The sequence below is a fragment of the Monopterus albus genome, unplaced genomic scaffold, assembly GCF_001952655.1.
Source record: "Monopterus albus unplaced genomic scaffold, M_albus_1.0 scaffold42.1, whole genome shotgun sequence".
In the NCBI taxonomy this organism is placed as follows: domain Eukaryota; kingdom Metazoa; phylum Chordata; class Actinopteri; order Synbranchiformes; family Synbranchidae; genus Monopterus; species Monopterus albus.
In genome coordinates, this window is record NW_018127922.1 from 1,766,983 (window position 1) to 1,784,480 (window position 17,498).

Genomic DNA, 17,498 nt, shown 5'->3' on the forward strand with positions numbered 1-17,498 from the left:
TCCCACACAGCCAGACCACAAAATGGCCCCCCTTTCCCCCCAATCCCAGTTCAATATATGGAAACTTAGGATGCTGGTATATGAAGGCGATCCATGGTGACAACGCCTGGACATAGACATGGATGATAAAGTATTATACAAACCATGATTGATTAAAACATGAACCAGCTTCATTAAATTTGCCCTTATAAGTTTTGGCAGTGTCAAATGGGTTTTGTGGGGAATGATTTGTGAGGTGCCAAAAATGACCTTTTTGATAAATACCTTGAACTTCAGGCTGAGGCAGACGGTGAGCTCCTGCAGGGTGGGGATGGAGACGTCAGGCTTTAATGTCCAGTGCCTGCACTCGGAGCTGAAGTTGGCCACCTTCCCCCATAGACTATGCTGAGGGACTGACAATATATACTCAGCTGTCAGTTTATTAGGTACACCTAGCAAAACTACTGCAGCCTGATACAACAGTTTCTTGTCTCTTTTTAAGTATTTAATAATTACCTTTAATATATTTGTACTAAAAAAAATCCAGTGTGTGGACAAGGAAGTGAAATGAGACACAACATACACATGAATATTGCATTTCACTTTTTATATTGACTTCAACCTTTAGACCTTTCACCTGAATCTTAGACCATATATCTAATTGTGTAGCCATAATGAATTACTACTCTAAAATGTGTTTGTTTTAGACAATATTTACAATCACGCTAACTTTCTCACAGAGCTGCAGGCTCAGCTGTTGTAAACTGAAAGCTATCAAACACTTGGTTTCAAATGAGAAACGGGGTGTTTGCCAGTGTCTGTTTGCTCCGATTGTCCTGTCTTATCCTTGTATAGTCACAGCTATGATTTTTTTCCTCTACTCACATTTAAAGAACTGGGGCCAAACTACAGTCATTTGAACCTTTTCATACCTTGTTTCACAGTAGAGACAGGGCTGCTCAGCAGAGACAGAGTGACAAGTACATTCAGCAGCTTTTGAAGGAAAATCATCCTCAAATCTAAAAAACAAAGTTTATTTCCTTTGCAGTATTTTCCAGTAAGGACAGACTTTGAGAATTAAGTGAACATAAACAGGTTTTACAATATGTAAGACAGAAACTGTAGAAACATCTAACACTTGAATCTCCATCAGTTTAATTATGTCTTTGTTGAAAATGAGGATTTAAGATTTAACCATCTAAACATTTGCTGATACTGACTTTAAAGTGCAAGTGTGAAGGTTCATCAAAACACCATTCAAGCTTTGAAGGAAGTGAAGCAACACTTACCTGCATAGATATAATAATCCTAAAATATGGGTCCAGGCTCTGGATAGCAGTGATTTATTAATACAAAGGTCTTCACACTGGATTTATAGCAGAATAAGAAGGTGGAGGTGAGGAGACAGAGCAGCCGACGCCCTGACTGGGCTCTGCAGACAAAGATAGTTTGACTGTGTGTGAAGTGGAGACCAGTGTATCCCTGCTCTGAATTTTCCTGCCTGTGTAATTATGCACCTGTGCGTAGGTGAGACGGAGACACCAGTGAGACGGTGTGTAGATTTTGGGGGTGTCACCAATCTAATTAAATTTTATGCCAAGTAAGACTCCTTCCCAAAGGCATAAATTGAAAGGTAATTACTTTCGACAAGCATGCTGTTTATGTTAACACTCATGTAACGTGAAGTCACTCTCTGAAGCTCAGACAAAACCAGTATACTGACCTTTGGTGGGCTGGTACCAGCCTCTGTATTCAACTCTGCAAGGAATGTTAATCTTTCCAAGATTTATAATAAAACCATAATTATATCTTGTCAGTAGGTTTCAGAAAATGCTCGCTGCAATTCTCTTTATACACTGACTTTGCTTTTATTTATTTAATTTCAGCCATACATCAAGGCACACAGTTTGCACATGTTCAAATTTTCCTCTTTCCTTGAAGGTAAATTTGTTTTTAAAGTACATCAAGCAGTTAGAAATTACTTATGTAGACAGACATGTGATTATTTAAAAAAATATTTTTGCTCATAGGGAGATATCACCTTTCTAAATGAGAAAAAGAAGATTAATGCCACAAGCAACTATTTTATGCTAAAAAAAAAAGATAAAAAATAATTACAACAATCCAGATTCAGTTATTTATTTCAAATGCTTTTCACCAACTACGTCATACAAGTACAGATTTCCCAGCATTAAAAATACAAGCTAACTTCTACCTTTATGCTAACACTTAATATGTTAAATGATAATGACAACTTTCACAACCACAGACTATGACGTGACAGCTCCCAGAAGCAAAGCTGCCACAAGTCATCCCCCCACCATGTTACACTGTTGTTACATGTATTTTCCTATTGTATTTTATGTGCTTCAGATCTCCTACAGGACATTTCCAGGCTTAGCAACTTAAGTGTTCATTTCAGCCTTTTAGGACAAAGCTAGTTACTGCCCTCATTCAGCACAGAGTATGTGTTGCAGTGTTAGCATGTGAGCAAACAATCAACACTGGACACAACTTACATTTTGGTCTCCATTTCTTAATAGGTAATCTCCCAAACCGAATAATAAACAGAATATTGAAATGAAGACAGTCCATCTGTGTAAAGATAAAAAAGAAACAAAGCAAACTTAATGGATTTATAAACTGGTGTCAGAAAACGACCACGCTCATTGTCACTACTTGTTGCCACAGTTGGTGCAGAGGATGTCTCGTCCATTGGCTACAAACGGCTTGTTGACCACGCTGAGGGAGCATCTCTTACAGTTGAAGCAGTACTCATGCCAGGAGCTGCCCTCGTAGTTCACAACATTCACTCCTTTACCAAAACCTGGAGGAGAACAGAGGAGAGGTAGAGGCTGAGTCACTTTGGTCCATATGCACCATCTGCTGAGACTTTTCTTTTTGCCACCTTTCTTTGCTTCAGCTACGGCTAACTCAGAGACTTTTAACTCCTTCACTACGCTGTCACCTGGATACGCTATTGCCTTGAGCTTTTTTAGTGACAGTATTTTATTTAGGTACAGTATTTTCCACTTGCCCTCCATGTGTTGATTTTAAAGTCAACCCTGTGATAGACTGTCAACCTGTCCAGGGTGGACCCCACCTCTCGCCCAATGTCAGCTGGGATTGCTCCATGCCCCCTACGACCCTATTCAGGGACAATCGGTATAGATAATGGATGGAAGGACTGTACTATAACCCAGTTTGTAGTGAAGCTTCTTGCCCAAAGTTGCCACTTATATGACAGTTTATTGGGCATTTAAGGGCTATTTCTTTGTGCTAAATGTGTCAGTTTTTGACTTTAGTAGTTGACAGAAACAATCCAGATTAGTTTTGGTGCCTGTCTCATTTTAAAGACCTTTATTTAGAGGTTCCAGCTCCTGAATTTGCTAGCTGAGCCCTGTCCAACATTAATAGTAAGAGTAACTACAATTCACTGTCTGTCAAAGAAATAGTCCAGCACACAGCCCACTCTAAACTGGCAGTTGTAGTTAGTGATAGGCCTAGGTTGGGGATCCTCCAGTGTGCTCTGAGCTCTTCTTCTCCCCTCCCCTCTCCATTTCATTTTTATATACCACCATCATTACATGTCACTAACTTTGTGTCTCCTCTCTCCTTAGTACCTCCCTGCAGGTATCTCTTGCTCCAGAGCTGTATATTTCTGATTAACCTGCCCGGTGTTTGTTTGTTTGCTGTGTCCTGTTGCTTTGCTTCTTTCATCTCTCCTCTGTCCACTCACCCCAACCGGCCGAGGCAGGAGGCTGTCCACCAGGAGCCAGGGTCTATTGGAGGTTTCTTCCATTAAAGGGAGTTTTTCCTATCCTCTATTACTAAGTGCTTGCTCAAAGGGGATTTGTTGGAGTTTCCCTGAAATGCTGTAAGGTCTAGACTTTGTAAAGTGTCCTGAAATGATTGTTGTTGTGAACTAGCGCAATACAGATACATTGAATTGAATTGAACCCATAAATTGGTCCCTAACCAAAAGCTTGACTCATTAAATGCTTAAATTAGTACCTGGAAAAAAAACGTTTAAGTGAAAGTTTAGTGTTGATATTTTAGCCATAGTGCATTGCCCTTTCATGGTTTAATCATCTATTTTCTAACATTATCTTCAGTTTTAATGCACTTTTACCTGTGATTGGGTTTCGGCAGCCACTGCATTTCTTAGCCACAGAGTTCTTGTAGCAGTCGACACAGAAGACCTGGTCCTCGTGTTTGGTGAAACTTGTCCCTGCCAGAGGCTTTGAGCAGCAGCCGCACACAAAACAGTGGCTGTGCCATGGCTGGTCCTTGTAGTTGACTCCTCCAGAGGTTATAGGCTGGACACAAATGGAAGATAAGAGCTAAGTGTATGAAATGAAATCTTCAGAACCACCACCTTGAATTTTTTTACTTTGTTTCCAAACTAGTGTCTCAACAATTACAACCATCACAACTTAAAAAGAAATACATCTAAAGAAATATCAAAAACTATCCTGCAAAAAATTGGTCAAACCACAAAGTGCATGTGCTAACTGAAAACGTTGAGCATATCCCTTTCAGGCTGTTTGTGTTCAGCTTTTACTTTTAGTAAGAATGATGAAGGTGGGAACATCTGTTTCCTGTGTGTACCTTTTTGCAGCTGACACACTGTTTGGCAAACTTCTTGTCATGGCAGGGGCTGCAGTAAATGTCATCTCCTTTGGAAATGAAACTCTGTGACCCTATTGGCCGCTTACAGTTGAAACAGGTGAAACATTCGTCGTGCCATGAGTTGCCTTTGTACTCCACACTCTCTGTGCCTGCAGGAGATCAGAAAAAAGTTGGTAGTGCTTCAAAACAACAAGTAAAGAATTGGTATAGTCTGCAGATAATTACAAAACTTTATTCACTAATACATTTACATTACTAATTTTACCACCAGTGGCTCTAAATATAAACATCTAATAGAATTTTTTTTTTTTACAGTATTTGGAGATAGTCTTCTTGTTTTAATCAAATAAGTGGAGCAATGTGCCAGTTTCCCTCCAGCACAGTTTTTTTTTTTTTTTCGCTAATGGTACAAAATCGGGGTTTTCTGTTCCCCTGTTTTACCAGCCAATATGGGTTTATAGCAGTCGTGGCAGCGTGGGGCGTCTTCCTTGGAGCAACACTTTCCACACATGATGTGGTTGTCCTTGGTGCTGAAGGGCTCCTTGGCCAGAGGCTTGTAACACTTGGCACAACGAAAACACTCCTCATGCCAGTATCGGCCCTTATGGCTGAGCTCCTGGTAGAGGAAGAGAGAGGGGCTTCCTTCAGAGGTGCTGGTACTATCAAATTAACCATATTCATTGAGGATGCTCCCACCTTTGTTTCCACAGAGATGGGTCGATGACACTCGGCACAGGAGTTGGCACAGAACTTGGTGTGGCAGCGGACACACACCGGCCTGCCCTCACTGCGGACAAACCTCTTCCCCCCGAGGTCTTCCCGACAGTAGAAGCAGCGTGAGCTCTCTGCCATCTTCACACCGAGGAAGACAAACACCTACAGCATACACAAAGAGGAGAGGGAAGGTAAAATCTTGCTCACCATAAAGTTAAGACATAGACATCCTATTAAAATTGAAGATGGTTTTACAGCTGAAACTAATAATTGCTTTCATAATTTCTAGTCCACAAAATGTCAAATGAATGCTTATCTACATTTCCCCAGTGTCATTTTTAAATTATTTTGTTTGAAGTTGCAGAGCTTTGTGTGTTGCTTGAGCTCCTGGAAATGAGACAAGATCAAAGAAAAGGTGAGTAATTACAGTTTGTTTTATTGGATTTTAATGAGCCATGTTGCTTTCACCACTAATCAGCTACTCTCAGTGGTAATGACTGATACAGTAGGGGCTGGATTTATCTATTTAAATTTGAAGGATACCTAAAGCCGCCACACTGGGGCACTGTTGCTATACTTAATGTGACTGAAGAGAAGAAAAATGGTTTCACCACTTGCTCTGTTGCCAACTCTGAAGGATTTGTTAGCAACCAGTTGAACATATCCGCATTTGTATGTCCACCTCTGGGTTTGCATATGTGCACTGCATTCGTGTCAGTGTTTATGTACCGTGTGAGACACGTCCACCTCACCTTCTGATAAAACAGCTCACACAGCTGATAAACCTGGACAGTAAAGTTTGATGGCTGATTCAAGAGGCCGACAAATGACCAGCAACACACATTTGAATCCTTTATTTGATGTAATTTAAAATCTTATTTTAAGTTTTAAACCAGATTGTTGCATTTTATCTCCCTGTCCGAGTAATAATCTCTGCTGTAAAATGAGTTTATTAGTAGCTGAGACATCAAACCTCAAGTGTGCAAGTACACATTTTTCATTATAGGTGCAAGTCAGAAATATATCTGCAATTGTTCTGTACAATAACAAATGCGATTAGGATAAAAATCATTTTAAGTTTAATTTAAAAACACTGCATTAAATACACTGGAGTTGAATCACTGTGCTGGCATTTATTGTTTAATCCTGTAAAGACCAACACATCAAAAACTAGCCAGAACAGTCAAATGTTTTGGACACGAGATGTTTATTAAACCTTTTAACAAAATCCAAAAGAAAATTCAAGATTCAAGATTTTTATTTGCCATTTATGCATAGACAGACAGTCCAGGCATATAGGAATAAATGTACCATATTATTTAGAATATTTTTATTTTGTTTGTATCACATTTGATAACATGGGGCATTTTTGGCGATTTCTATCTGCTCAGAAGCTCGCGTATCAAATATGATACAAATGGCTTTATAGGGTTAAAGACTTTTTCTGTTGAGCATCTAGTAGTGAAAGAATTTTCAGAGCTGTACTTGATGTGAAAGGACTTTCTTTACTGTAAAGTGCAGAGCATAGTGGGGTTTTTTTTTTCTTTTGGAACATGAAACAACAATTTTGGATGTGGTTGGACGTACACTCTGTATTTGGAGTAATTTTACTTTGTGGTGTTGTTAGTCTTACTTTAGTTTTACTGTTCCCCTTCAAGTTAAAGTTTAAGTTCCAAAGTGGACAGAGGACTGCACACAATAACTCAGCTATTGCTGTGTCTTCAGCATCCTTATCTATTGTAACTTGTTTCTCACACAAAGTCCAAAAAACCCTCCCTAAAATTCAACACAAACTTCCTAAACATAGTACCAAAATCACCATGTTGATCACCATAACTCTGATCACAGAGCAGTGTTTACAGGGTCAGGACTTCAGCTGGTAAATAATACACAATATGATGGCAAAATCACAGCTACAAAAACACAAAAATGTAGAAGAGATGGCGAATGTCTGTTCACTCACTCTATTTCCCACATCAAGTTTATGCTGGCTGACAGCGAGGAATTCTCCCAACCTGTGTGTGTGTGTGTCTTTCTGTGGTTGTGTGGACAAAATGCACTTTGAAACCATCATTGTGAGGACATTTTTCCTGGTCCTCACAACGTCAAAGAGCTGGTTGAGGATTAGCACTTGGTTTTAGGGTTAAGGGTAACAATATGCTTAGGGTTAAGGGTAGTTGTGATGGTTAAGGTTTGGGGTCAAGGAGCTAAGAAATGCATCATGGCAGTGAGTGTCCTCACAACTATAGAAAGGCCAACCTTTGTATGTCTGTCCGCACAGTGAGATGAACACATGAAGGAATGCCTGGTATGACTAATGTGGTGAGATCTGGAACGTCGACAGTGCTTTAACAGAACCTCCACACACACACACACACACACACCCCACTTTGTTCATAGACTGCTCCCTCTGGACCAACAAAGCCATAGCTGTAGCGCTTTCCTCCTGGTTGGAGTGGCATGTCAGTGCAGATTCATGAGGAAGATTTGGTTTTGGCTCAGCACCAACATTACCACGAGTTTAGGCTGCATTCACAAACCTACAAATCCCTCCCTTTGCTTGTGACTTTACCTAAACTCTCAGCAAAGGTCAGAGATGGATCAGGGATTAATTTTTATATTGTAGGCAGAGGCTGGTGGTTATGGGTGTTTTTTTTTTAATGCTGATGCCCATTTAGGTGTTTTTAAAGGGGGAATCGTGAATGTCTTTATCAGACACTGGTAAACAGAGGTAGTTGTAGGCTTTGTCAAGTGCTGCAACCTGATCCTGGTGTCAGGGACTTGTACTACAGGTTGTTCTAGTTTTAGCCTTTGTTATTTTTTAAATCCACAAATTGTTATGTGAAGGTTTTGATTAATAGTTTGGCTGGTTGAGGTTAAGGTCTGAGTAAGGCCCTGGAAGAATGGGCCGGGAATGGGAAGTGGGACAATGAAATGAGACGAGACCCATGACCTCATTATTTCCAGTTGTGTATTAATGATCCAACAAGTGTTTCCAGCCAAACTAGTGGCTGTGGGGGTGTACTTAGGCATTTTGAGCCTTCAGCTAAATGCTGACATGCTCACACTGACTATGCTAACACACATGCTACTAAGCAGCAATAATAGTGACTATGTTTACCGACTTAGTCTGGCCTGTTAACACTTAGTCATTTTCACTGAACACAAAGTGCAGCCAAAGCTGATGGGAACCTTATTAGATATTTATTTAATATTTTGGCCTGATGATGGAGCTACCTGTAAGGTCAGGGGGTCAACAAGGGTAAAATTCATAGACTGTATCTTTTAATTCGATCATTTTAAGAGTATGTATTTAAAACGGTTTGCTGTTCAAAAATCCTTTACCAATCCATAATATGCAAAGAAAAGATTTACATTTACTTACATTTAATTGTAGTATTTACACGTTTTATGTGGGAGAAACCAAATTCGTACCAGTAGCTCACTAGTATACAGTAAGTAATAAGAAATTTTCACACATCTCACTTTGCTTCCCAGAGTCAGACTGCTGCTTGACAGAAATATGCGGCTGAGGTTAAAGGTGCTGCTGTTAATAAAGTTGACGTCATAACGTCTTTCGTGGTTTTATCTCCCCAGTAGACAATACAGCTGCAAACCGAGTCTGACTGCATGTGCCTTGGCTTTTCGGTGACCCGCAAATTCATCACTTATTAATAAAAAACTTGCATCTGGTTTATTTGCTGACTGGGCAAGGTTATTCATCCATCTCCACTGGAAGACAGCGAGTACAGCCAGTCGAAGGCAACACTCGGCTGGTGTACCTGTTATAATCTGTTTTCTATCTCCTCCATCTTTTTTGTCTGTTATCTTCTGCCTTTCACTAAAAAGTGTCTTTGCTTGTTTTGTTCCTAAGAACTGCACAAACATTCTTAGGCCACAGCTATACTGTAAATACATATTACACCAGTCTGCCGGGTATCAGTATTGTAAAATGGTTATCTGATGGGAGCCGAACAATGGCTGACAGGAAGCCAGCAATTATCCACATAGGTCGTAAGAAAATAAATCAAGGTTCCCTGACGTCAGACGGCTCTAAGAACGCTGTCGCTGCATGTCTTTACTTTGTTTTTTTGGCAGTAAATATTTTCGCCGGGTCATGGGAAGACAGCACCTATACATCATTTTCTTCTCTCCAAACTGCCAATACAAGCCTCTGTTTGATCACCATGGAAACAGTTAAATGTGAAATTAAGCCGTGTCACGTAGTCGAAGCCGCAGGCAGGGCTGAGGGCAGCGCCACAGCCAAGGAAAACTCTGTGTGTTCTCGTATTAATCACACTGTGGTGACGCAAGTCTGTTCATAAAGTCACATTCTGGGAGCCTGCGCCACACAGGGTACACATTACATTTTATGTTTAAGCGTTGGCTCTTGGTTCAGGTAAGAGTTGGAGTAAGGCATGTAGTGGTTAGGGTTAAAAGTTAAGACTGGACTTATTCTGCACGTTTCTTATTGTCAACAAATCAAACGAGAGTGAATTGTGATTTTCTGGGGGACTATTTTCAGCCGCAGATAAAAACAGGACAGTGTATGTGAGACTCAGAATAAACTACAGTGTCTATGCTCAAGGTGATGAGGGAACATGTCACCTGGTGCAACAGTGCAATAGTTTCTAACAACAGTGGCACAGAGGAATAAGATACTGTACATCAGGCCCTGGAATACACAGGCAGTATTTGTTAGTTTATCAGCTTAATCATTTGGGTTAGGGTAAGTTTCCATCAATCTGCAGCCACTCAAGTTAAAAGATTGTAAAAGTACTGGTGAAATTTCCTCTAAATTTCTCCACCTTTTGTTGTTGTCTCTGCATTTGCTCTCTTTATTTACTTATCTTTTCCCATCTCTTGTAAAGTTCAGCCACTTGACTGAATCAGTCACAACCCCCAAGTCTAAAGTACCACACTGCTGTTGAAGATGCGTGGTGTAAAAACAGAGCACAGACAGGTGAGATCATGTCCTGTGCTCGAGAAGAATATCACACATTGAAAACACATGGGGGATGAGAAAGAGAGAAAAATAAAGAATCAGAGAGCAAGAGCAGGATTCAGCCGGGGCAAACGTGATGAGACAAACTGAAATAGTGTGTAATATTTTAGGGCGTCTGCATGTACCAGCCATCTGTGTGTGTGTGTGTGTGTGTGTGTGTTGGCATGAGCTTATCGCTGAAGAATGTAGTGGAGAACTGAGAAACAGGAAGTCTCCAACAGAATGTGAAGATGGCAGAGTGCAGCCACACACTTGGTGAATTTTTAACATACTGGCTATTACTAACTGTGTTTACATCAGCATCTCATTGGTGCCTACAAATTCACATTAAACCCTGGCTGAGCTTGTGTTATACTGGATGTGTGTGCTGCAGGTGTGACCTCAGTGCAGGCTGTCTGGCTGTTTAATCATTGACTTGGTGTGGCAGCCAGTTGAAAATAACTCTTAGTGGAACTTCTTTTTGACTTAAAGGCATTTATGTCAGAACAGTGAAACCGTACCAGATATTCTTATTATCTTGACCTTCCACATCCGAGTTGTTTTAATGCTAAAAGCTACTCTGCCTAATTTCTTTTCAGCCACTAGAAATCTGGAAATCTGACATTTTTGACTTGAGCACTTGACTAACAAATTTGATGCCGATTGGTTTTGTCTAACTGATTAACTGACTAATTGTTTCAGCTGTAAATAAAATTACTCAATTTAGATTTTCACTGCATTTAGCTAAAAATATTCAGCTAATGTTTTTTGTCTTTCAGAGTGATGCAGCAAGAGCTTTTTACTACACTCACAATCGTACCTCAAAACTCACACAAATCCATCGAAGAAGAGATGCATCAGTGCCTGATGCCTCAAAAGACCAGAATGCATTTCCCCACCAAGGCCTGTGAGTAAAAAGCTGCCCTCATAAACAGGCCACAACATTCACAAACTAGGTGGCTGATTATTTGATTTCAGGTATATGTTTATGTAAGGATTTTCTGTGGTGTGTGACAGCTTTAACTTGCAATCACAAAATTACTCAAGTGAAAGCCTTAATGCTTACATCTGTATTTAACAATTTTTGGGGTGTATTTGCCTAATAACAGGCCCAGAGAAATATTAGCATTCACTTTTGGCCATGTGAAATGTGTTGATAGTCTTCAGCAACTCCAGAGGGATATATCTGGATCTTTATCTGCTAAATGCTTTGCTATGTTCACTGGCTAGCTTTGTCTGTCTGCCATTTGTCGTTCAGTGGATAGCATGAAGTAGGTTTATCAGAACGTTTTTCACTGACACAGTTGAAAGGAGTGACCCAAAATAGTAACAGTAAAACCAAAACAAAGTGCTGAAAGATGCTAAAACAAACTCAGTAGAGCTGATATGAACTGTGGAATCAGGCGATAATTCTCTGTGGCTTGTTATGAGCACTACATTTAAAAATTTGAAGCATAGAGGAAAAGCGTAGTGCAGCTCTAAAGTTCAAATCGTCACTTTATCATGGCCCAACTGCAACAACACGACAGGGAGTGTTCCCACCGCGATTCCAGTCCTACTATCTCAAAAATAAATACACATCAATATTTAAAACTGAGCATTGCAGCCTACAAAGAAGGAGACTTGTTTGGCTTGGCTCTTCGTTCATGAGCCACATTCCATACAGCGGAATAAAGCCGATACAACAGATCTGAGATCTCTCCTGTGGAGTGAGGTCAAAGAAATGCAGCATGTCCCACAACTGGACAGAGATGATTGTTTCACCAGAAGCTGCTGGTTAACTGTGCTGAACATAACTGCCTTTGTCCTGAGCTACACACAGTGTTTCTGCGCCCTTTCACTCCTTTTCCTCCCCCACTTCTCGATTCAGCAACGGTGATGTCTTTCACAACAACAGCTGGCAAAAGTGGAAATCTTCAGCTGCAACAGTGTGTGACCAATTTCCATTTCTATCACAATCTGCTGTGTGACATTTTCTGCTTGTGTGTGTGTGTGCATGTGTTAGTGAAGCCTCTCCACACTGGCAGCAGAACAGTCCCGTTGGGAACGACCGAAAGTCCGACGCTAACTGTAAAATTTGATGTTAAAATGATCTTGTGTGACATTTAAGCCTGCAGTGCTATCTCAAGGGCCTGTTTGCCTCCAAACTGTCCCAGTCTTCACACATAAATCTCAATTTCTAATCACTCCTCCAGATTCTTATCCTAACAGTGATCACACTAGCCTTACTTCTATTTCATTTGTAATTAAAATATAAACGTGTGTATACATTTAAGAAATTCCTCTAATGGCACTGCACATTAGCTCATTTCCCATCATTTTCTCTGTAAAACCACAAGGCTGAATCAACTCACAGATGGGTGACAGATGAAAGGAAAAAACGGCATGAAGTGGCCCCCAGCTTCCAGAACAGCTTCAGTGCTCCTCACCAAAGTCTCTTTATCCCTACCATTCTTTGAAAAGATATTCCCACATCTGTTTTGATGATGGTGTTGGAGAGTGCTGTATAACAAATGTTGGCATTTTTGGAAATATGTTCATTTGTTTTCTTGCCCAGAGTCAGATGAGAGGATCAATGCTACTCGTTTATCAGCCTGTTAAATTGGAGGATACACTTTGCTTTTTGTATGAATTAAACAACAAACAAATATGTGTGTGTATTAAAAAGTGACCTTTTAGGGGTGCTGCTTTTTTTTTTGTACTTTTCGGCAGAGCCAGGCTACCCAACTGTTTCCCTGTTTCCAGTCTTTATGGTAAGATAAGCTGACACCTTCTGGCTTTAGCTTCATATTTAAAGGTACAATATGCAAGTTCAGGAAATCGGTGTATAAAAGATCTTGCCCCACAATTGCTAGCATGAGATTCAAAGTCAAACTCCTGCGCTCCTCCCACCCTTCTTCTCCCTGCTCCACCCTTGCTATGCATGCTTTCTCAGCTGATGCACGAATCATCGCTTACAAGTGGGGCTGCATGACTAATCAGTTTTTAATCCTAATTCAGGCCCCTATGCATTCTCATTTTCACATGATGACAATTCTACAGCGTTTGCATTAGCAGGGAGATCGTCTCATCAAACCAAGCGCTCCCATTTCCTTGCTAAGATGTGTTAATAACAGGAATACATTATATCACATGATGTACACAGGTAGGGAAGAGGCAATACGACAATAGGTGAATCCCAATTCTACTAACTGCATCCACGTTTCCCTCACTTGCATCTTTTCCTTTCATCTTAGTCCCGCCCACGTAAGACATAAGGACAAACTGCAAGGAGAGAGGAACAATGAAACTTGTTTTAACTGACATGAGAAGTCCTTTCCTCTGATCCTTCATGTGAATCATCTGACCACAAACTGATTTCTGAAAAAGGGTTATGTTTTGGGACATCCAAAATGGTGGATCGGAAAAATTTTCAGGTCAAGCAAGGATTAAGGATGGAGGAATGCTAAAATAAGGGAATTGACATTCACCTTATGCCATATATTGCTTCTAGCAGACCAAGCCTTCTCTTCTTCATCATTAGACTCAGACTGCATTGAAATCTGATGCTGTCTCAAATAGTCAAATACCAAAATTGAAAGCTGATTACCTACCTGAAGATATATGACAGCATTTCAATGGCCAAGATTCATGAGAAAATCATGATTCAATTCTGAATTAAAAAATTTTGTATTCATATTTTACCCAGAATCGTGCAGCCCTATTAGCTTGAAGCCTCAGTGTGAGAGGAGTAGAGACCCAAAGCACTTTGACATTTTGATTGACAGCCATGAGCTCCCACCCCTGTCTTTGGGCTACTCTGATTGGTTAAAAGAGTGAGACTTGGTCCAGAACTTCAGAAGGGGATATCTCTCCAACACTGCTGGGCTTTTTATCGAGTCTGAGTCACAGAACCCTCTTGCCATTAACATGTTCCACAGCACATTTTAAATAAAGAAATATTAGAACAACTTAAATCTGTAGTTTCACTGGACAAACATGAGTAGCCTAGTATTGATTCTGTCATGTAACTCTTGGCAGGAAATGAATAAGCATATCTCCAAGTGTTAAACTATTTCTTTAAATCAAAACAGATGATAACATTTATATGGTTGGCAGCAGTCAATTTCACAACTGCCAACTAATGTCAGCACACCCAGATGAATCATAACAGGTTTTAATGGCTCTAGGTCAAAGATAAAACACTGCTAAGGTTCACAGTGAAAGCTTGTTTCACTTTGATATTGTAAAAACTCTAAAGCTGTAGAAGTCCATTAAAATCTCCACTGGGGATCAATAAAGAGAAAAACCGTGTCTGTATGCCATTCACAACCTATTAAAATCACAACAGGCAAAACACAACAGGAAGTTACCATAACACAAAATCTGACAAATTAAATTAAGTTTTATGAGCCTATTATGTGTTTTATGCAGCTGAGGTCACGGTAATTTCTTTAACATGCAGCCACCAGCTTCAGCTCAAACTAAAACTCCCTCTGGGCTTCAGGTCAGTCTCACATATGGGTCTTGGTTTATTGTGGCCTGTATGCTAGAAATTGCTGTAATACTTAAGGTATTTCCATATAACTTTAGGTTAAGATGACATTTTCATCCTGTTGCACCATTATTACACAATGTCCAACTACTGGAAAATGTCTCCTTCCCCTTTAGGCCTTTCAGTCTTGTTGCTGAGACATTTGACAGATATATGATATTTTCTCCAGCCGATTATGAATAATCAGGGCGTTCTTCCTATGGCACAAGGTTTGCAGTACACTCTCGAGACTTAGGAGAAAGCGGTCAGTTATGCACATATGGATCATGAATTTACTTCACAGCCTGCAGAGCAGCTGGTACCAGCACTGCATTATTTACACAGGCGCACACACAGGACAATGAAAAATTACAGTAAAGGAATTTTAATTGACCTCTGTGATGCATTTTTTAGCCTCAGCGGTTCCATCATTGGGTGAAAAAAGGAGACTTTCTAACTGGAAACAGATTTCAGGGGCAGTCTAGGTTTTCACAAGTCAGCATGTACTGTAACTATAGCACGCGCGCGCGCGCGTTCACAGACAGACGCACGTACACGGACGGACGGACGGACAGACAGACAGACAGCCAACGCCTAGATAAAACTTTAAGGCATTTTTCCTCTTCAGATATCAAAATGCTGCTTTGCACCTGAAGTGCATGAGAAATGACCAGATGTGTGAAAGAAGAACTGAGTTCCAAGTTGTAACTGAGTTGTAGGCTGTATTTGTTAGTGGGACCTGTCGTAGGCTGCGTGGTCAGCTCTAAGCGAGCGCTGCATTAACGCACCTTTATGTCACCACTTGTTTGGAGCGGTTTAATAAAGCGACTCGGAGTTTATAAATAATCACGTCAGGCGCGATGCACCCTGCATATTCAAAAAAAAAAACTAGATATAAAACATTCCCGAAGTAACTGGATGGTTCAGTCTAAAAACAGGTTCTAGGAGAACGCGGTTTGGTTAATAAACAGCGGAGCTCAGCAGCCAGCTTACCGGGCTCAGAGTGATGTCTGCGGTGGTGGATGGAGGCAGCGGGACTCCGCTTTAACGAGACCCTCACGTGTTATAAATACGGCAACTGCAGCTTCAAGCCAGATACCCATAACCAGGCACAGACCGGAAGTAGAGTAATTGAATTTCAAAATTAAAACGGTGACGCGCAAAAGGAAGTGACTACCTTCAAAATAAAAGCGACTGGGCCTCCCGCCAGCTTTTAAGAAGGCATTGCAAGTTTATTTATGTAGGCCATTTTCATACACAGCGGCAATTAAGCGCTTAACGCAATGCACACAGATAGACAAAATATTAAAATCCATATATAAATAAAACATTAGAATGCAAATTAGACAAAACAAATATAAAAAACAAAAATGTAAGCACACTAAAAGCCCAAAGTCTTTTTACACTTGCTTGTTTATAATAATGTTAGTGTTAACAGTATGTACTTATTAGTTGTTGTCTCTATGAGTTTAGGGAAAGTAAACAAGTGGAATAATGAAGCATTAAGGTGCATTTTTGACTTTGGAAACAGTACAAAACCCACTCACTTTATCCTGAAATCTGTAATGCGTTATTGTGTCATGAAGAAGAACATGAGATCTTGGAGAAAGCTGTGGAAAAAATTAGTGGAGCTTGAGTTAAGACTCTTTTGTCAAAGCAGGATATTTTATTGAAGTATCAAAATGACAGTGTGTACACAATGTGAAGAATGAATAAGTTGTTAGAGAAAGCTGTGGAAAAAAATAGTGGAGCTTGAGTTAAGACTCTTGTCAAAGCAAGATATTTTATTGAAGTATCAAAATGATAGTGTGGACACAATGTGAAGAATGAATAAGTTGTTGGTAAGGGCAGTTAGATTTTAAATAGTATGTGACTTGAAAAGAGCAAACAATTAAAAACCCAAACAACACCACTGTTGACACATTTACTCAAGTACTATGCTTAAAAATAATTTTGAAATATCTGTACCTTACCTGAGTATTTTTATTTATTACAGCATAATCATAAGACTTTATTGATGGTATCACTATGACAATGGTTAAATGGGTAATTGAGGGGATATGCAAACCATTAACCCATATTTTTAACATGTCGTTTCGACTTGGGCAGTTCCCCAAAAATATGAAAATAGCAAAGGTTATTCCACTGTATAAATCTGGTGATAAGCACAACTTCACAAATTATAGACCGGTTTCTCTGTTGTCACAATTTTCAAAAATCTTGGAAAAACTCTTTAATAACAGATTAGATACATTTATTGATAGACATAAAATCCTCTCTGCCAATATGGTTTTAGGTCGAACCGATCGACATCTTTGGCCATTACCGACCTGATGGAGGACATAAGTGCTATGGATGAGAAGAAATACACGATGGAATATTTATTGACCTAAAAAAAGCATTTGACACAATCAATCATGAGTTATTAATGGATAAGTTAGAAAAATATGGGATCAGAGGAAAGGTTCTGAAATGGATTAGAAGTTATTTGACACAGAGGCGTCAATTTGTGAAGTTGGGTGAATACCAATCAAGTGAGCTGGATATTGTATGTGGAGTGCCTCAGGGTTCTGTTTTGGGACCCAAATTATTTATACTATATATTAATGATATATGCAAGGTTTCTGATTTAGTGAAAGTGGTTTTATTTGCTGATGACACTACCATATGGGCATC

At 39.9% G+C, this 17,498-nt stretch overlaps 1 protein-coding gene and 1 long non-coding RNA gene across 2 annotated transcripts in view; one reads left to right on the forward strand and one right to left on the reverse strand.

Moving 5' to 3' along the window:
• Positions 1-2,102: 2,102 nt before the first annotated feature.
• Positions 2,103-15,974, reverse strand: LOC109960013 (four and a half LIM domains protein 1-like). The gene is made up of 6 exons (XM_020599830.1): positions 15,816-15,974; positions 5,308-5,487; positions 5,053-5,227; positions 4,591-4,760; positions 4,112-4,298; positions 2,103-2,806 (listed from the first exon to the last, which is right to left on the reverse strand). The coding sequence occupies exons 2-6, from the start codon at positions 5,461-5,463 to the stop codon at positions 2,655-2,657; spliced, it is 840 nt and encodes a 279-aa protein (XP_020455486.1). The 5' UTR covers positions 5,464-5,487; positions 15,816-15,974; the 3' UTR covers positions 2,103-2,654.
• LOC109960015 (uncharacterized) overlaps positions 5,430-17,498 on the forward strand; it is a 14,680-nt gene continuing 2,611 nt past the window's right edge. Inside the window, exons 1-3 of the long non-coding RNA XR_002274929.1 lie at positions 5,430-5,516; positions 5,684-5,740; positions 11,089-11,216. This is a non-coding gene — a long non-coding RNA (uncharacterized LOC109960015). The remainder of the gene's footprint in view (positions 5,517-5,683; positions 5,741-11,088; positions 11,217-17,498) is intronic.